Below are 21,422 nucleotides of genomic sequence, written 5' to 3'. Positions count from 1 at the left end.
TCCGAGTTTGGTGAGCCTCCCTTGGTCCGAATTTTATAAGCACAAAACAAGTGTCCGAACTTCTTATCAAGTGAAGAAGGTCCGAGTTTGGATCCTCATGTGGTCCGACTTTCAAACAAGGGAAACCCCCCCCCCCCCCACACTTGTCTGATATTGTGTAACTGTATGATGCTGTGTAATTGTCAATTTGAAACAAGTAGCTGCATGATGTATTATGTTAATTCTGTTAAGCTGTGCATGACACTTTGATTCCCTGACTTCGTTAAACATGTGAAGTATTTACACTGTTAAATGTATAAAGCGTGTTAACAATGGCCACTAGAATAATGTACACGTAAGGTTAAACCGTGAAATCAGGGACGCTACGCATGAATTACGTGAGTAGGATTGACTGCTTACATGATGTATGATTCTATGTGAATAATTGTGTGATATTGAATGCAACGGTATGATTCTGCATGTGTGAACATGATATGTAATATCATCGTGTACACAATAAACACACAAAGCACCGTTGTTTGAATATCGAGGATTTGTAAACCCTAATGGAACGAATCATGTGCAATATATCCTAGGTCGTGTGTAACGGACTTAGAGATTAATAAACCCTGGAAGCAATAACATACCGAGCAAACCAAGGTGAGTTCACACTCTTACTAAGGCATGGGATTCCCAGGGCTTGGGAATGGGATTGAAGGAATAAGGTTGAATAGATTCGTACTGACACTAAAACTAGACTACCATACCACTATCCTCGGTTGTGAAGGATACTTATACATATTACTATCCTTGGATGTGAAGGATACCTATACCTACTACAATCCTCGGTTGTGAAGGATACTTATACATATTACTATCCTCGGATGTGAAGGATACCCATACCTACTACTATCCTCGGTTGTGAAGGATACTTATACATATTACTATCCTCGGATGTGAAGGATACTTATACTTAATTACTATCCTCGGATTGTGAAGGATACTCACGTAAGACCTACGTGAACTTATACTTACTACTGTTCTCGGATTGTGAAGAACACATATGGTTACGAGTAGTCTAGTGGTTATACAACGTGGGAAACCTCCACCAATAGATCGTACTAACGGCCCAGTAGAGCCACCTGTTACAAACGAACTTACTATTACGCATTTACTTTCTGTGAACTCGCTCAACTAGTTGTTGATCCTCTGTTACATGCCTTGCAGGTCGTTAGGTATATGGAGCTTGCACATGGAGGAGCGGGTCGTTGTGGGCTTGGATCGTGATTATCTTATTAAACACTATTGACATTTCGTACTTAATTATGTTGGGTTTTGATTATACGCTTCCGCTAAACAATGATAACTTACTTATGTTTTGGAAACACCTTTCATATGGATTTGGTTTGGATTATATTGCAATTACTTTTACTTTATACAATGTTCTATATGATAGGTGGCTTGATCCTGGTCAGTCACGCTCCCAAGCGGTGATACTCCGCAGGTGGATTTTGGGGGTGTGACAGCCTTACCAAAATTATCATTTTCCTATATGTTAATGTACATATTTAACTGGTTATTTGGTCTTATTTTTTAGCATATTTCATAAGAAACACAAATAAAATGAATGTTGATGCAAAAAAAAATGAAAATAACAGGAAACATCAGATAACTTTTTCTACATACATGTGACCATAAATGCCATGCTAAATATAAGGGCAAGATGGGAATACTGATTCCATGGTTTAGCGCTTAAATTTTTTCAACAGGGGTTTATAGAATGCCATGTGGCAACTAATGATTTAAGTGAATGCCCCCTCAAATATTTCTTACAGGCCCCACTAAAGCCCCTTGAAGGACCCATGTAAGTCTCTGTGAAAACAACTTTAATCTAGGAGAGGGTTCATTTTGAGACATGTTCTTATTCATTAAACAGTATTGTTAAAGTAATTAGCGGTGTTTTATGTGCTGGTTTATGAAAATTGTTGGACAAAGTTCTTTACATGCATTCGTTCTTAATTATCCATGCCACAAACCTCTGCTATATCATTCTGATCATGTCCTTGTGCTGTTGAAATATCATAGCTCACACTACTGACTACCCTTCAACATCCCTTTATCTATTTAACAGTACATCCTGTTTTTCAAGAATACCTTATAAAATTAGGCTCCTCAAACTGTCAATGTACTTAAAAGACTATGGATTATGCAACATCAACAACCCTTTCTCCATTTTCATCCCGTTCTAACCCGTTAATGGGTCATCTAACACAGTCGACACACACACACACACATTCATAAGCGCACACACACTCGACACAACACATAGGCACCTAAACTCACATCGGCACACACTCTGTAAATGAAACGCACCCATTCATACACAAACATCGACATACAACGTAATCAACTATTACCTCATGGTCAGAAGAATGGAGAAGCAACAGTGGCGGTCCGCTACACCGGCGTAGCTTGCCTCCGTGTGATGGTAGTTCTGAATAAACATCGATCCTTGTTACAACCTTAGTGATCCTTGTAACAGAATGCCTGAGTAGCTGGAGAAGAAAATGAATACACAAGTACAGAGGTTAAGAATGATTTATTAAGGGAAATTTAAGCCATAAATGATGCCCGTTAATGATGACCATCTGTTTGATCAAGCGTTAAACGAAAAATCATGCATTTATGCTAAGATATTTGGATTTCTGTAGCTGGAAGGGCTGCATAATAAAGGGTTAGAACAGTCATACATTCCAGCGTTGTAATTCGGATTCATTCCAAATTAAGGCTTTTAAGCACATGCTAATCTTCAAAGCATCAATATAACCTCTAATTAAAAGTGTTCTAATTAGCTTACTGAATACAACATTTTGTGTCACAAAACAGCAAAACTAAACACGGTTTTGTAACTGGAACCAATCAACAATGTGTTAACATACAGATCTCAAGCTAACAAAATAATCTGGACACAGTGTATTAATGAAAATAACAAATTGAAAATCATGGGAAACAAAATCGGAAATTAGCACCAGTGATATACATTTAGAACCATATTACTAACGTTGCCCGCTAATTCGCCGGAATTATCGGCTCAATATCCATTTGATCCGTTGATTAAACAAACCCTAACATCTCAAATTTAACAAAATCAACATCCTAACCTAATATTAAACAAACATATTTCAAAATTAAAACAAAAATCAACAGAACAATCTTACTATAATATATCAGGCAGCCCAATAATCGTGAGGCTCCATTCAATTCAAACAGATTGTTTTTGTCAGCAAAACGGGCAGATAATCCATCAACAGGATGGTTACAAGGATCTGTAAGAAAAAAAGCACTAATCATAATCGGATGAAAGTAAATCGAGTTTAGAACCCTAGAATTGAAAGAAATAGAGACATCTGAGTTGTTTCTTCTGAAGTAAGAGATTTGCTTGAGAAGGAAACGCAATGGATGGAAGGTTCTAAAGAGAGATTGATAAACACAGGCCCCTCTTAGGGTTTCTACAACCGGATCGTGAGATGAAAAGACAGAGGTCTTGTGGTGGTCGCAGGTACAAAGAAGATGGCCACAGATGCGGTAGATACGAAGGCGGCCATGGATGGTTGAGAGGGAGACATCATCATTAGGGTTTGTGATATGAAGACGTGTGAAAGTGTGAAGGAATAGAGCGAAGGCATAGCCGCATAGGTTTTGTGTTTTTAGCGCTCAAATTTTTTAAAGATGAGAGGATGACAGGTGGCAAATAGTGGTTTAAGCAAATGACAAGTGGCTAAAAATTATTTTGCTTTATTAGAAGTAGTAGATTTGCTAAATTTAAAAAATAACAATGAAGAATACAATATTAAAAGTTTTAAAAAAATGCAATGCTCTTTTAAATCCTGTTGACCCTTCAGAATTAAAAATACGTTGGGCTAATTAAAATGAACCCAAAACAGCTTAAACCTAATATAAAATTAATAACCTTTCCTACTCATCTTCTTCACATAGTTTTAACAGCATCTGCAAAAAATTTCATTAATCGCCAGAAAGCAAGTTCAATTCGGAAAACGAAATCAGATCTACTCTTTTATCACCTTTCTCTTTACATTTTAGCCACCACATCGACAACATGAAGGGTCAAACTCTAAAAACCCAATCAGACGATTGATACCCCTCTTAATAAAGGTTGGCCGGCCGGAGGATCAACGGACCCTCCTAACCCCCTGTAGTTTTTCCCCTGTTATATATACAATATAGAGTAAACTTCCGTTTTGCTCCCTGTGGTTTGGTTATTTTAACGGTTTTGCTCCAATAGTTTAAAAATAGTCATTTTCCTCCCTGATCTTTCGAGTTTGTCGCCAGTTTGCTCCCTAATCTTTCGAGTTTGTCGCTAGTTTCCTCCCTGATAGAGTTAGAGGTTGGGAGCAAAATTAAGATAAGTTAGAAAAATCAGGGAGGAAAATGGCTATTTTTAAACTATTGGAGTAAAACCGTTAAAATGACCAAACCACAGAGAGCAAAACGGAAGTTTACTCTACAATATAAAGAGAGTATGAGGTTATATACAATTTAGAGAGTGAGTGAGGTCAATTACGTAACACTAAATTATTACCAAAACAAAATAACAAGCCTAAATCATATATATATTTTTTATCATGGATCATGACTCTTCTTGGTGTTTGTCTTCATTTATCTCCTACATGTAATCTGAAATTTAAAGAAGAGAACCACAATGGCATTTAACATAGGTTAATGATAAGAATCGCCTAAGAACAAAAATTGCAATTATCGGGATCAAGTGTGTAATTATTGAAGCCTTGAGACCAACTCTGCAATATCCGTAAACCAAAGGGACCAATCAGACATTTAATTCTTTATTTAAGGAAGATATTGTATAAAACTTTTTAAATAATCTTAAAATTTTAAATAATTGGTCATGTTATTGAATTAACAAAATGATGGTTAACTCTCATCTCACAACAATTAACCTAGACTAAGGTGAATACGTAAACTAGCTTTCTCTTAATCCATTTTAAGTCACAAATCGTCATATAATGAAACAAGAATAACATAATATACAGGCTTAAGAAAATTATGACAAAAGCAATAACTCTTTAAACAAGTTAAACTAGTTTAAATACTTTATCAAAATAAGTAAAATTTATATTGATTTTTATCAAAATAAGTAAAACTTATATTTTTTTTTTTTTTGTAATACACTAAGGGCATGTGTAGTCATAAAGCCCTTTTAGGGGCGTTATGCGACATGTGGCATGCCACGTCACCCCGGGGCTTTATGGGGCGTTATGCAATTTGAGGCCGTAGTCATAAAGCCCCAGTGTAATCATTAAAGGAAAGGTTGAAAAATAAATTGAATTTTTTTTTTATTAAAACTGACCGTTTGTAACGGTCATATATTCAAAATCGTCCAACATCACGCCGCGAAGATTATCGCGCTTCAAAAAAATTTTCGAGCATAGCGCCCTTGGGGGCGGTGTTTCCGGCGCTATAATGGCGCGATCTCCATTTTGGGCGGTATATCAAGCCCCACTACGTTCAACCTAACAAAGTATGTCTATGTATATACGTAGCTGGAAGCCGGGGAGTATCAAACCATTCCTGAAAGGAATCAACACACGATATGAGAATAATCACATTTTGGTTTGAATAAATCAACTTTGTAATAAATGTGTCATATTTGATTAAATTGTCCGACTCATTTTATGAAAAAGTCATGTTTGGTTGTGCATATTATACTAAAGAAGTCAACCTCTTTAAAACTAAAATGGCAAGATTTTGAAAGTTATGATTTATATGTTCAATTTATTAACCCATTTATAAAACTGTATTACAATTTGTTTCTTTTTTAATGGTAAATTTGGATCACTGACGAACTATTAGAGTATCATTGTGTCATTAGTGGAACCACCTGATCATATCCATCTCCATTAGAAAATAATGTCTATACATCAATTCAGAAGGAAACCCAATAAATCTAGAAAAAACTCTTATTGAGAATCAAACACAAAACCTAATGGTTCATAAACCTTATCCCACCCCCAGTTAGAGATGGGCAAATCGGGTTATTTTTATACCCGGAACCGGTTGCTAACCGTACCCGGTTCTTGACTGAGGTTCAATGGAACCGATTCTTGTAGGAACCGGTTCCAGTTCCTACCCGGTTTTAAAGCAAAAATACCAAAATCGATTCAAACCGATTCCGGGTAGAGTGTAACCGGTTCCTCGGAGGAACCGGTTCCTTCGGGTAACTTACAAAAAAAGCTGCAAAAACCTGTTGGAATCGATTCCAACGGCTATAATGCCATTAGGAATTGATTTATGGCCATTTAAAATCGGTTTCAAGTATATATACTTATCAACATCAAACATAAGTGTAGGAGTTCCAAAACAACTTAAACTGGTTTCAAGTTTACACCTTCTAATCGCTTTCAAAGCTCGTTATGGCGTGCAACGATGAAGTAGTCATGGTTTTGGAAACCAAAAGAAACCCCCAAGTTTGGAAGCACTTTTATTTGTGCTTGATGACTGATAGCCATGAGATGACACGGTGCAAAGGTTGCGGGAAGTTCATGAAGGTTACGGCGAACTCGACGCTTAAAAAACACACCGATCGTCATTGTCCGGTTACAAAGGCCACGACGAAGAAAAGTGAAGCCGGTGAAGCATCCGGAACCGGTTCTTCGAACGTTTAGTGTGTTTATGTAATGTTGGATTTAGTGTGTTTTATGTTATGTAATGTTTGATTTAGTGTGGTTTATGTTAATGTAATATTTAGTGTTTGGTAATGTTTGGTTTTAACTTATGTAACCGGTTCTAATTTAATGTAATGTAAAGTTTGGTTGAAATGAAACAGCTAGGAATCGATTCCACCGTACATTGTCTACAATTTAATGCATCGGGTTTCAGTTGGGTATAGAGGAACTGGTTCCGGGTAGGAACCGGGTACGTATCAGGTTTTTATAAAAAGTGGAACCGGGTAAGAACCTATGGGTTTTTTCAACCCGGAACCAGTTCTTCTATAAGGCGGGTAGGGACTGAAACCTGTTCCAGGTCGGGTCTGCCGGGTCGGGTTTGGAACCGGTTATTATGCCCATCTCTACCCCCAATATGCCACTAGATTATAATGTCATGAGCTGCAATTAGGTATTGGGTTACAATTTGTTTCTAACCAACTCATTTAACTACTCTCATGAACTATTTATAACTAGTTGGATTTCTCCGCGCTATGCGGCGGGAACTTGGTTGGTATCGGTTCGGTTTGTTATAGTATCGACACTCGCTATAGCAACAGTAAAAGAAAACCCAAAAAATAAAATCGTGACATATACAAAAGAATATCAATATATATGTTTTATCTGGCGAAGACCATAAAGACGAATACCTATCGAAACGTCGATACCGGTTTGGCTCGATACGGTATGGTGCGATATTGTTACGGTATCGGTACTCGTATATTTTCTTATGAAAAAAAAAACAGTTAAAAAAGAAATAAACATATCTACGCATTTTTTTAAGCTAACAAACTCAAATGATTCAAATTTAATTAAATAATAAAGGAAGCACTATCATGAATCTTTGCTCTTGTGTTTGCAGGAATCTGACCCTGAATCATTAAGCCCAATTGTCCATTTTATTACTTAAAGAAACTCCCCAGAGCTCATTTTGAATATCAAGAAGTTATTGGGCATCTGGCCCATTAGTAGGCACACGTACCCAGTTCCAACACCAGCGATTCTTGCTTCCTTCTTCAACAATGGCAGTATGGTAAATAAGCTTCAAATGTTGGCTAGTTGCTATACTGTTCCTAAGGTCCAACCATAGTTGTTATATATAAAATATCAAAGCAGTTCAATCAAGATCAAAGATAGAAGAATGATGTATATAAATCTTCATTCATGTTAGTATAAGACATTTTTGTATACCTTCCATTTGTAGAGTATTGATGGAAGACAACCTTTATATATTTATATCCATTCCATTTGTAGAAGACAGCTTTAAAGTAGTTTCATGTATTATTTCATTTTATGTTATTTTTTTCTACATGTTGTTCATATCTCTTTATATGTATTTGCATCCCTTTGTTCTACATATTGCCTATGGTTTTGTACTTTCATCTTTGAAACTTAATACATATTGTTTAAGAAAAAGAAATGGTTGGTGAACCTTTAATTATAAAAGACATCCATTAATCCATTATATCTCTACCACCAAAAACAAATTGACGTGGCATTATAAAAGATGATTCAGTTATAACAATCATTACACTATTGAAATATGCCTTTAAAGGCCTTTACAAGTTATTACACTTGTGAGATTTTGTCCTTAAATACCCTTAGCATTTAAGCCTTTCCACAAGGGCCTTATTTTTCTTGGTTTTTACATGTTGGTGGCCCATAGTAAAAGCAAAAAAATGTTTTATTTAAATATTGTGTGTATTGGGTAGTTAACTAGGTGAAAATTAAGAAGTGTAAGGATATTTGTAGAATTTGAGATCAAATAAAGGTTTTTAGGATTTGTAAGGATATGATATGGCAGATGACGTGACAGCTAAGGACGCCTTAGGACGCACGTAGCATTGGAGATAGTCTTATAGGTTGTCTAGAAAGAGAAGAAAGATAGTCATTCAGACACTTCCCACCTACCACACTTAACGAGAAGACAATCACTTCATCTTTTATTAGTCATGTTGAATAACACCACTTACGATTGGATTGTAATTTTTTTCTTTAAAAAAATTGTTATAATTAGTGTATTACTTGCCTTACCCCTCCCCTCCTCCCACCCACCTACCCACACACACTTCTTATAGACTAGAAAACTTGTAGTCAAAATCAACTTGTTTGATCTTCGCCCAAAACCAAACCAAATCGACTCATACTCACACGTACAAACTATGTGACATTGGCGTGTACGTCTGATGCCGTTGGAGATTCTAACTACACTCTTTTATAAACTTATTAGTCCTACCATAGTATTGTTTGGTATGTGAACGACACCCTCAAACCTTACCTTGCATGGTAGGATGTTAATAGTATAAGTTTTACGAATGAGAGGTATTTCTAGGAAAGTCGTTCATAAAATAAAATATCATTTTAGTAATTTCTAATACAGATTACAAATTAAAAACAAACAAAAGTAGTAAACATATTACACATGTACTTGAAATTACAAATAGAACGATGTTAAAAATAACATTACAAACAGAATGAAACTGCAAAACATATTACAATGAAGATGAACAAAAGAGTAGGAAAAAAAACAAGGGGCGCTGAGGCACGTTCAAGACGCTTCCCTTAAAACATATTTTGGGCCATCCAAGTGAACCTGTTTGTTTCCCATGGTACAACAGTCAAAGCAGATTGTATTGTCGGGATTAGCCTTGCACCTGAAAGACTATCTGAAACAAGAGCTCGGAGGGTTGAAAAGTCTGGAAAACGTTGGAGCTCGTGTGTGATATGCCATGAACCATACGAGTTGTGTGTTCTATATCTACAACAAAGCACAAAGCTTTGTATATGACCTGTTAAGAATTCCAAATGAAAAGTCTCAACTGAATACATAATTCAATAAAAATAAAGTCTAGAATTCAATGATATAATGAATTGTGAGAATTGATAGGTTGGAATGTAAACAGTCTCTAGTTGACCACGCCAAGCCATTAACTCGAGCCCACACACACCTAAAAAATTGGTAAAGGAGGCTCCAAGCAAAACGCCACATTATGCTTATCGCCCTCGTCCTGAGCACGCATCTGGTGCTTCGCACCCTCTTGGCTACCACTGGGTGTGACTTATCACATAAGAATACATTCCTTTAGAGTATTCCACTAATAAATCAACAAATTATCTCTCCACCTATGTAAGACAAACATAATTTCTCACACATTAGAGTTCAAACACACAAATTTAAAGCTGAAGATATCTCATTTATTTTAGCTTTAATTATTAAATAATCAATATACTTATAATAAATATAATATTATTTAAAATTTCCAACAGTATTTATATCATTTATGTACACAAGTTTCTAACATACATCCATCCGCACCATGTACATGGAATAGACGCACCATGTAATACATAATCAAAACCCATTAGAGCATTCACATCCTTTCCACAATATTTACCCAATAATTACATTAAAAATAACTACATTTTATTTTTCCTTTCAATTAAATAATATTATTACATTTTCTCTCCTTCACTCACAACCACTTTAAAAATATATTAAAAAAAATATAAAGGGTGAACAATGTCCACTCAAATATAAAGATGAACAGTAACATTTTCTCTCCACTTCACTCTATGGGTGCAACTTAAGTAGGGCGGGAGGGGCCGACCGACCCCCTGAACTTTTTGCTCAATAGCGGAGAGTACGTAGTTTTTCTATAGAAATTTTTGGGTATATATGTTTTCGACCCCACAATTTTATAGAAATTTTCAGGTCCGATCACTTCTGCCCCCGATCAGAAATCTTAAGTTTCACTACTGCCTCACTCACAACCACTTGTAACTACTTTTTATAATAAGAAAATATCTTTTGGACGCATTGTGAATACTCTTACAAATATGAGAACACACATCATATTCGAATCTATACTATATAATAAAAGAAACCATTTATGGGACATTTGTCATCATATTAGGTCATGTCTTATGGATAATTATCATTTTAATTTAATCTCTTCTAATTAATTATAGATAACCCTCCTAATAAATATTATTTAGTTTAATATCTTATAGATAATTATTATTTAGTTTAGAGTAAATTGCCAAAATCGTCCCTTAGGTTTGGGTATGTTTGACATTTTCATCAAAAACAACTTTTTGTTCACTTTTGGGATTGGTTGTCATTTTATCCAAATGTATGACTTTTTTTTTTGGATTGTTTGTCATTTTCATCCAAATGGATGACTTTTTTTTTTGTCAAAATCGTCCCTGAGATTTGGGATTTTATGTCATTTTAATCCAATTGTTTGATAGAAAAAATAAAGCAAATTAGATGTTTTGATGAAAATGACAAAAAAATCACAAAAGTGAAATGACTATATAGTACAAAAATGTTATTTTGGATGAAAATGACAAACATGTCCAAACCTCAATGACGATTTTGGCAATTTACTCTTTAGTTTAATGTTTTCTAATTAATTATAGATAACTCTCCTACTAAATATTATTTTGTTTAATCTTTTATACCTAACTATAGATAATTATTATTTAGTTTAAATTTAATGTATACTTCTCATTTATAATATTAATATTACTTTATATATAAAATTAAATTTATTACGGGGTTTTTAAATATAATTTATATTTTATCACTAGAATGACTGCTTATTTACTTCTTGAATAACATGTTTGACCACTGTATTTCCTTTTCAATAATCATCTCCGCAATCACCATATCTATCGCGTACCGAGTATATCCATTAGTTTTTTTTATATAATTTTCTTATTAATTGGTATATAAAATCATATTTATTCAAGCCGTGTAATACATGAGGGTTTTTTAAGATATAATATTTTTATTATTTGGTAAACAATATTATATTTATTCAACCGATGTAATATACGTGGTTTTAAAGATATAACTTTTTTATTATTTGGTATATAAAATTACATTTTTTTTAATCCGTACAATATGGTTCTTATATATATAACTTTTTATTATTTAATATATAAAATTACATTTGTTTAACCCGTGCAATAAAGGAGATTTTTAAAGATATATTGTTTTATTATTTAGTATATAAAATTTATTTATTCAACACGTATATTACACGGGTTATATCCTAGTTTAAGATAATCAAATTTTGCAATTTTATGAAATAAAAAACAAAGCAATAAAATACAAAAAATATTTAAGGTTCAAAAATAAAAAAATAATAATAACAAAAAATATTTAAGGTTAAAAAATAAAAATAAAAAAATAATGAAGATTGACTATAACAAAAACCTCCTTTTCACTAGGATTTGATCTCGTTTTCAAGAACATCCATAAATTTATCGAATCTTTGCTTCTTCTTATTCTACTCCATTGTCCTCTTGTCTTCCCTTTCACAAAACCCTCAACAAACACACACACACCCCCTTCTTTCTCCACCCAAATCAGGTACTATTTCGATCTCAATCTTAATTCAAATCCAATATCATTAATTTCATTCTTACTTACCTTAATTCGACATTTAATCGTTCGTTTCTTAATTAATCTTTTTTGTTTGATTCAAGTGTTCAAGATCTATTTTTGGTCTTTAAATTTTGTGTATTTTTTGATTTCGTAAAAGGGTTTTGTTTTGGTTGTATTTTGCTGATTAGGGTTTGTTTCAAAATTTAATCTTGTTCAGTTTTATTAATTCTTTTTGTGTTGCTAGGTTATGTTTGATTGGATATGGTTCTAGATGTATTTGGCTGTTTATGTTTTGTTAAAGATATATATTTGATATTTTATTTATAGGTTTTTATTTTTAATTTTGTATTTATTTTGGTGGCATTAATCAGTTATTCAGTTTCCACTCCAGTTGTATTTTATGTTAGTGTTCATTGTCTAATAGTTGTTATTATACATGCTTTTGTTACCGGATACCGATGTTGAATGTGTTGTACAGATGGCGTCGCAGGCGGCGAGTCCTGCTGCTGTTCTTCCGAGTGCTCAAGTTGTCGGCAACGCATTTGTGGATCAGTACTACCATATTCTTCATCAGTCTCCTGAATTAGTGCATAAGTTTTATCAGGATTCGAGTATCTTAAGCAGGCCGGATACAAACGGCTTAATGAGTTCTGTAACAACCATGCAAGTGAGTTCCTTTTGCTGTTTTTAGTTTGTTATGTTATGGATTATTCGGCTGTTAAGTTATGTTTCGATGTTCGTCACATGATGGACGCATGTTTGTGTTTATTATTCTTTTTTATCGGGAAGCAAGTTAATGGCAATTTGTCCCTACATGTTGGACTCTTTATTGCCGTATTATGTCATTATATTGTTATTAGAATCAAAATCATTTTTAGGCACTTAGCCAATTAGTTTTGTACTTACTTATTATCGTTTTTAATCATAGCAGGTGACTTAAATAATAATAAAATGACATTTGCCTAAGTTTCTAAGGGCATGATCTCAACTTGTGTGTGATGTGGTTAGGTGATAGGACCCCGCTCGGTTTGTATTAAAAATTAGTGAAATTCATGTAATCAAGGGGTTTCTTCTTTTTATATAAAAGGAGTTGTTTCTTTCAATTGCCTTTCTTGTAAGAGGCAAGCTATCTGTCGTACGTGATGTACGTTAAGCCGTATTGTACGTTAACTGGCCTCGAAACATAAACCCCCCAACCGGATTGTCTTGCAGTTCCACCTTTGTCATTTTTTTTACTCCTTGTAGGGATTTTACCGTAGCTTCTTGGGGTGCTTTCTTGTTCGGTTGTCAGTTTTTGGCATCCTTATCAACATATTCCCTATCCTTCACATTGTTAATTTTTCATTCATCCCTCTAACTACACACCTTGCCTTGGTTTAAAATGTGCGCATTAGGAGTGCATAATGCACGATGCGTTGATGAGATCGCATCAGGTGATGCGATGCGCTACGACTACATAATGCGAGGATGATGTGCTCCAAATTGCATAATTCGCTTCTAATGCGCTTGCATGATGCGCCCTGACACACACATTTTTCTTAAATTGACCACTATAGAGTAAAATTGTACAATGTGCTTAAGAGGCTTGTACAATGCGCCGATGAAGTTGTTAAGTGAGTTCCTACATAGATTACTTGTACCTTTTGCATAGACTACTCGTACACATAAGAGTTCAAGGCTTATTTTGGTTATATTGAACTTCTTTAATGGTACTAGAGCTATATTTTGTATTTATTTAATTTAATATCTAATATTCTAGTGTTTAAAGTTAACAAGTTAAAAAATTATCTATAAATAATTTTTTTAAATAACAAAGGCCTCGCATACGTGATGCGCGTTGGCTTTTGAGATCAAAACGCATTGGAGCGCAACACGCATTTTAAAACCAAGCACCTTGCTATACTCGTGTCAACTTTCCTTTTAAACAAGCCCCAACCACCTCTAGGACCCCGTCCTCCTAAATGTTTAGTTACGCACATCGTCTTACCCCCCCCCCCCCCCCCTTCCACACACACACACAATAAGCTTTGTGTAATTTGTTTTATTCAAGAAACTCACGACCAATAATAAATATTTACTTATATGTTTTCTGTCTAATTGATTAAACCAGGCAATTGATGAGAAGATTCAATCCCTTGATTACAAAAACGTCAAGGCAGAGATTAAAACTGCAGACGCACAAGATTCACACCAGGCAGGAGTTATTGTTCTAGTGACCGGATGCTTAACTGGAAAAGACAACGTGAAAAGGAAATTCGCTCAAACGTTCTTTCTTGCTCCACAAGAAAAAGGATATTTTGTTCAAAACGACGTCTTTAGGTTTGTTGAGGAAACTGCACCATTGGAAACACCTTCTACGTCTCTCGAGAATATCGTAGACAGCGTTCCAGCTGATCTGGCGGTACCAAATTCAGGTTTGTTGACTGTGGGATAACGATAATGAGTAAATAACTAACTTAAACATATATTATCTTTGAGGTGAAAAACATCATCTAAGGTATACTTATATTCTCATGATTTCAGAGGCGACTCATGTTTCCGACAATAATCCCACATATGATTCTCCAACAACCTTGGCAGCCGAGGATCTCAATAACGGGCCAGAAGTTTGTGACCCGGAGGATAACGAAGGGTCCGGGTCAGGTCTTGAGGAAGAAGTTGTGGATGTACCCGAACCTGCTCCGGTTCAGACAAGCCCGAACGAAACAGGTTCCGTTCAGAAACCAGATTCTTCTGCAAGCCAAGAAGAGAAGAAATCATATGCTTCGATTGTAAGGGTAACTAAGATTACCGGATCATCTGGCTCGGGTCATGTTCAGACCAGCAGTTTAAAATGGGCCCCTGCTAACACTGATCAACTAAAATCTAGGACCGCAAAGCCTTCTCCGGAACCAGAAGCATCGGCCCCTGTGGTCGTTAATGGTCCTGAAAACAGCAAAGTTAGTGACGATGGTAACAAACATACATTTCTATTCTTTTACTTTTTGTTTATCATGCACATGCGGACCGTTTATTTGTCTGTGGTTGCTGAAAATTAGAAATTATAAAGTTTATTGTTTTATAAACGGCTAATTCTATTTAAAGAGATCCTGAGTATGTTGATACATTGAATTGAAGGCCACTCTATATATATACGGAATTTACCGATGAATGCAACTGTCGCACAACTTGAGGAAGAATTTAAAAAGTTTGGGCCCATAAAAAGCGACGGAGTCCAAGTCAGAAGTAATAAGGTTTGATTTTTGTAATTTCATTTGTTCGATCACTTTGAAATTTTTATGGTCTTCGTTATTTTTTAAAAGTCGTTTTTTTTTGTTTTTCTTATTTCCAGCAACAGGGATTTTGTTTTGGTTTTGTGGAATTCGTGTCATTGGATTCCATGCATAGTGCTATAAAGGTATGGCCTTGATACTCTGCTATTTTTCTGTCACTCTTTCTACTTGACTCAAATTCATGACGGAATATCGGAGATTAAGAATGAAAACTCCTATTTGCAGTTAATGTTTTTTTTTTTTTTTTTTTTTTTTTTTTTTTTTTTTTTGCCAATGATCTCTAGGTCAAGTGGTGTAAGCCTGTAAGGCTTGTATTTCTCTTGGGAGATGCAAGTTCAACTCCCACTTGGTGTAGAGTGAGGCACTGATGGTGGGCAATGACAGGAGACCCAGGGAAACCTGGGTTCGATCCTTGAGCCAAACGGGTTTACCGGTAAATTCACCGTCATGCCTACGGGCGGGTGGGTTGCCTGGTTTTCCCCGGAATTGGTGGTGGACTCGGGTTACTCTCGAGTACTCCTTTTGGTCCAGTGGGTGCCCCGAGAGTGCTCGGGATTGATACTGTTGGCCGTTAAAAAAAAATTATATTTTTTTTAAACTAATTATTTGACGTGTCTCCTATTTAGTTTTTGTTTTTCATTTCTGCCAATTATAAATCGTAAATGAGTTAAGAGATAAATCGTAATCTGAATTGACCCATGAACTGAGCCCCGTTTATAAGAAACGGGTTGAAGTTACCACCTCTAGTTACCGCATGCAATCATGCATGTATACTCTATTGATCTACCTGTGCTCAAGATTTAAAATCTCTTACAGGAACCTTCTATCACAATTGGCAACCGTCAGGTGGTGGTTGAAGAAAAGAGAACAACTACCCGAGGTAACTACACTCTTTTGTTTTCAACTACGTTAGAAACTCGTGTATTACATGGGTTGAATAAACGAAATATTAAATAGTTAAGTAATGAAGATTTAAGAATCATAAAACGATATTTTGAGATAAAATACGATTGAAATTAACTTTTTTAAATTAATAAATTAGATTACAAAGGGGTGAAATACGAGAAGCGGGAAAAAGAATCCTGGGCTTACAAAATTGTGAAGAGTAAACTGCCATTTTGGTCCCTGTGGTTTGGTCACTTTTGCCACTTTAGTCCAAAACTCAAACTTTTTGCATCTGGGTCCCTGTGGTTTCAGTTTTATTGCCATTTTGGTCCAAAAATGAAATCAGATCATATTTGTCTTATAAAATCCTGCAATTTTGTTATTTTCCTCAAGGGCAAATCAGGTCATATTTGTCTTATAAAATATGGTATTTATTTATAAAAGAGAAATGATCATTTTGCCCCTGCGGAAAATGACAAAATAGCAGGATTTTATAAGGCAAATATGATCTGATTTCATTTTTGGACCAAAATGGCAATAAAACTGAAACCACAGGACCCAGATGCAAAAAGTTTGAGTTTTGGACTAAAGTGGCAAAACCACAGGGACCAAAATGGCAGTTTACTCAATTGTGAAACATGGCTCAAGAGTTATTTATTAGGTATAGATTCTTCAGAATAATTCGATTCATCAGTGGCCTAATGATGGTATTTTGATTTTTCAGTTGGTGGTGGCGGTGGAGGAAGAGGACGGTACCCTTCTGGAAGAGGTGGTGGTTTCAGGGGTCGTGGTGGTTATTTCGGGGGGCGAAGCTTTGGCAGAAATGAGTTTAGGTACCAGGGCGAGTTTCCCAACCGTTCAAAGGGACCCACAGGGCGAACCTCAGAGGTATATCAACGAGTCGATCAGAATGGCGGTGGCAGATCAACTCATCAACCAAGTAAAGACGTTGAACCCGGGCAGTAATCACACCTCCGATCACAATTTTGACCATGATTTTCGACTTATCGTTTTGTTTATTTTTTTGTGACTTGATTATGTATGTATATTCAAGCGTCACAAAAGTTTGATCTTTCTTGGACCATTGATGTTTGATTTGGATATTTGTAGCCCTCTTTTGCAAAAGGTATTGATTGGAATTAGTTATTTTGCAGTTTTTGTGTTTGTTTATTTCATTTAATTATTATACAATTACTTTTAACATGCACCTAAGGGTAAATATCTGACACGACTCGAAAACATGACACGAACCTAACACAAAATTCGCGGGTTCGAGTTGAACCTGCGAATCCGTTCACTTAAAGTTAAACGGGTCGGGTGGACCGTTTAACTAATTTATATTATATTTTTTACAGTATGTTTTATGCCGGGATGTGTATTTTATGCCATAATTATAATTTAAAAAGAGAAATTAACAAAAGCTTTTATAAATTAAATGTAATTGTATTATATACATTTGTGTTTTTTTAAGTAAATTTTAATTTTAATATATTAATTTACGGAAAAATAAATAAAAAAATCAAAATATTCGGGTTGAACGGGTCATGTTTGGGTCAATCCGCGAATATTCAGGTCGTGTTCGGGTTCATAAGTATGACACGATTTTCGGGTCCGGGTCCGGGTTGGGTTCGTCTAAAATTTTCACGACCCGTTTAGCACCCCTTGATGCACCTCTAACACCCCCTTAGTATATTTATACAATTTACTACTTGGTTAAGCTCGATCTCAGGCTTGAGTTCGGCTTGTGCTTGGTGTGTAAAGCTTGGCTCGATTCAAGCAACGAGTTAATCTCGAGTAGCTTGGTTGGTTTACAACCTATTTATTAGCCTAAAAGTAAGTAAATTTCAAGAATCCAAACTGTATACAAGAAGAAAAACATGGAAAAGCACATGTGCATACTCTTCAACTTGACTTTTGCAAATTAGACACAAAATTTGAAGCTGCAAAAGCAGCAGAACCACCAAGAACAGAAACAAGAGCCACCACCACTTGCAGCCCAATTTCCCAAGGGTACTCCTCAGGTACCAAATACACCAAAAAAGGACCCAAACCCAATAGGGCCAAGCTTAAGGTGAATAGAGCCGACGGTGTTGAGGGGTCGGTTGCAGCTGAAAGGACCCCGAGCTCTTCGGCTTTGGAAAGCAGCCCGAGTTTTTCTATAGAAGATAATGAAAATCCAGCCTTCTCTGCGGCGGAAAGCAAACCCGCCTTTTCCGCTTTTGTTAGCAGTCTTAGTTTTTCAACATTTGTTAGTAGTTTGATGCCTGATGTTGTTTGCTTGCTGCTGCTTGCACTCCTCATTGTTGCAGCCTGTGTTTTTTTTTTTTTTTTTTTTTTTTTTTTTGGCAAATGTGAAAAAGAATACAATTAGAGAGTCATGCCAATTTCTTAAACATTTTTTTTGTATCGTTATATTGTACGCTACAAATAATAATGCATAATCGACTCGAAAATCGCTAAAGACTCATCCTTTTCGTCTTTTAAAGTTCTTTTAGCATAGTGAAACCAGATTATAAAAACCATCTACTTCTCTTTTGTTTGTGGTGATTCTAACCAATTCATACGAAAACGATGACGAATACCATGGAATCGTGGATTGGGCTTAACGTCCGGGCTTAGGCCTAGGTATGTTCGGCCCATTGGGCTTGATGTGGGTAACATCCCCACCCAATATGATGCAGCAACATTGCTTATATCATTTTGATAGAAGAACAAAATCTCCAAAAAATATTGTTTTATTTAAGAGTAAAATGCACGGATAGTCCCTGTGGTTTGGTGAAATTTCACCTTTAGTCCCCAACTTTTCAAAATTACACTCTTAGTCCCTGTGGTTTGACAAGTTGTTACTCGGATAGTCCCCAAAGCGGATGGAGGTTAGTTTTTCTGGTTAAGTGGCTGTGAAATGACAAGGACTATCCGAGTAACAACTTGCCAAACCACAGGGACTATCCGAGTAACCTTCATCCGCTTTAGGGACTATCCGAGTAACAACTTGTCAAACCACAGGGACTAAGAGTGTAATTCTGAAAAGTTGGGGACTAAAGGTGAAATTTCACCAAACCACATGACTATATGATTGATACATCAGCCAATAAGATAATGACACGTCTACAACACCATTGGGCTTAACGTCTTAATCCCAAAGGCAAGTTACATCGAAAGGTAAACATGCAACAAGTTGCTGTGTCGTTAACCCTTTTTTTTTTTTAATAGCAAAACCAAGTGTTTAGATAACTATTATTGCAATAGGGGAAGGTTCATTTGAGAAGAAAATTTAATTGAGAAGAAAAAGAACAAAGGGTAATTTTGTAAAACATTAAATAGTTTTTTCACTTATCTCATTTATTATCATTTTTGACTAATTAATTAGTCATAAAGACTACTATCCTCCACACTAACTTTTTTTGCCTACACACATCAAAAGTTATCTTACATATTTCGAAATTCATCCTACACGTTAAAATTTATCCTACACAACTCGTAATTTATCCTACACAACTCGAGATTTATCCTACACTTTAAAATATTTTATTTTATTTTTTTGAAAAAATATATATTTTGAAGATAAGTTACAAAAAATTTAATGTAGTTAGCTATTAAAGAGGAAGACTAGAAATTAATGACATATGTAGATTTACCAATGTACCCTTATAGTAACATTAAATACTTATATTAAATGAATTAAAATAAAACATTCTTATTGGTTGAAATTTCTTCTTTTTTCTTCTTACAAAAAATTTTTCTCATTTGAACTCTCCACTATATTTTCACAATTATATATAATTATTTATAAAACCTAGATAAAACTCCCAACCCTTTTAAACCCCAATTACTCAAAGTGAAGTTATATGATTGATACATCATGCCATATACTATTCAAATCCTTCTTCAAGATTCAAGAAACACAAACAAGTGGAATCTACATAAAGCATCTAAATAATATAAACCTGTACAATACAACAACCTAAAGCAAGACAAACCTTCTTATTATATCCACAAGTGTTTGTAGCAAATGCAAGAGTGGTAGCCATTGATGAAACCAAAAGTGCCATCCTTCCTTGTGCTTCTTTTGATTTTTTGCTCTTATTTGTTTATTTACTTTTATGCTTTTGGACACTCTTTGATTTTATTTGTGTGATGCAGAAATAAACTACATGGCTCTTGGATTGTATTATTGGTGTTGTAGACGTGTCATTATCTTATTGGCTGCCTGGGAATTTGGTGGTGGTCTACTCTTTTACTACTATCCATGGACATCTTTATCCAACTCCCCATGTGCAACGTTTGTCACCAAACACACCCCACCCGATGTTAAATTTACTAACCATGGGACCTTGACTTTTAAATGTTCTAAACGAGCTATACACTTAACTACTTGAACTTAAAATTATGGTGTATGCCATCATTAGGCGTCCCTCACCGAACAGTCTCACGACGAAGATGAGAAAGGTAAATTATGTGGTCCAGAGAAAATGAGATGGTGTCAGGGTTTGATTACGAGACATCCGCAATAAATTCCCAGCTCCTTACTTAAACTATTTAAACTTTATAATTTTAAGAGTAAATTACAAAAATCGTTCTTTATGTATGTAAGTTATTGCAAACTGTGTCCTTTGTCTTCAATAATTACAGAAAACGTACTTGATGTTTGCAAACCCTTGCAAGTTATATCATACTCAGTTAATTTTTGTGGTTAAATCTGAGACCTCACATAAAGATATATCGTTCATTTTACCCTAAATACTAAAAAAATAAAATTATAAAAAAATTCAGATTCTCTCTCTCTCCCTTTCTGAATGGCGATCTCTCTTTCATCAATCATTCTCTTTCTCTCTCTTTCTCTCTCTTAACTCTCTCTATCTCCCTCTTCACACCACCATTCTAGCACCACCATCATCACCGCCTTCCACCATCACGTCACCACCATCAGAACCTTCCACCACCACCACCCACCCCTCTAGCATTTCCAGCTCTTGAAGAACAGAGTGTGCAGATGATGATGATGCTAAAGTTTCTATCAGTGAGTTAAGACAGAGTGTTCTTAACCCTTAAAATCTAGTAACTTGAACAGGACATGTGTAACTCATTAACTTAAACAAGTCAACCAGGTTGGCGGGTCATAAATAGGTTAAACGGGTTGACCTTATAAAA

The 21,422-nt window shown here is 35.3% G+C and overlaps 2 protein-coding genes and 1 long non-coding RNA gene across 3 annotated transcripts; 1 reads left to right on the top strand and 2 right to left on the bottom strand.

The window, feature by feature from the left end:
- Positions 1-3,159: 3,159 nt before the first annotated feature.
- On the bottom strand, positions 3,160-3,665 carry LOC110871317. Its single transcript, XR_002553643.2, has 2 exons — positions 3,385-3,665; positions 3,160-3,305 (listed from the first exon to the last, which is right to left on the bottom strand). It is a non-coding gene; the product is annotated as an uncharacterized LOC110871317 (long non-coding RNA).
- Positions 3,666-11,939: 8,274 nt separating this feature from the next.
- On the top strand, positions 11,940-17,417 carry LOC110873379 (nuclear transport factor 2). The gene is made up of 8 exons (XM_022122296.2): positions 11,940-12,099; positions 12,593-12,781; positions 14,225-14,528; positions 14,638-15,066; positions 15,232-15,347; positions 15,446-15,511; positions 16,203-16,266; positions 16,996-17,417. Exons 2-8 carry the CDS (start codon positions 12,593-12,595, stop codon positions 17,235-17,237), a joined length of 1,410 nt encoding a protein of 469 aa, XP_021977988.1. The 5' UTR covers positions 11,940-12,099; the 3' UTR covers positions 17,238-17,417.
- Positions 17,418-18,055: 638 nt separating this feature from the next.
- LOC110873380 lies at positions 18,056-20,409 on the bottom strand. Its single transcript, XM_022122298.2, has 2 exons — positions 20,252-20,409; positions 18,056-18,581 (listed from the first exon to the last, which is right to left on the bottom strand). Exons 1-2 carry the CDS (start codon positions 20,321-20,323, stop codon positions 18,174-18,176), a joined length of 480 nt encoding a protein of 159 aa, XP_021977990.1. The 5' UTR covers positions 20,324-20,409; the 3' UTR covers positions 18,056-18,173.
- Positions 20,410-21,422: the final 1,013 nt, after the last annotated feature.

This window comes from Helianthus annuus, chromosome 5 (genome assembly GCF_002127325.2).
Source record: "Helianthus annuus cultivar XRQ/B chromosome 5, HanXRQr2.0-SUNRISE, whole genome shotgun sequence".
Taxonomy (NCBI): domain Eukaryota; kingdom Viridiplantae; phylum Streptophyta; class Magnoliopsida; order Asterales; family Asteraceae; genus Helianthus; species Helianthus annuus.
Note: the sequence above shows the minus strand (reverse complement) of the source record. Positions and strands in the feature narration are given on the sequence as shown.

Coding starts and splice junctions, on each gene's coding strand:
- LOC110873379 (XM_022122296.2), top strand. CDS start 12,593: ATGGCGTCGCAGGCGGCGAGTCCTGCTGCTGTTCTTCCGAGTGCTCAA. Junction 14,529..14,637: donor TCTGGCGGTACCAAATTCAG/GTTTGTTGACTG, acceptor TCATGATTTCAG/AGGCGACTCATGTTTCCGAC. Junction 15,348..15,445: donor TCCAAGTCAGAAGTAATAAG/GTTTGATTTTTG, acceptor TCTTATTTCCAG/CAACAGGGATTTTGTTTTGG.
- LOC110873380 (XM_022122298.2), bottom strand. CDS start 20,323: ATGGCACTTTTGGTTTCATCAATGGCTACCACTCTTGCATTTGCTACA. Junction 18,582..20,251: donor CTTGTGGATATAATAAGAAG/GTTTGTCTTGCT, acceptor AAAAAAACACAG/GCTGCAACAATGAGGAGTGC.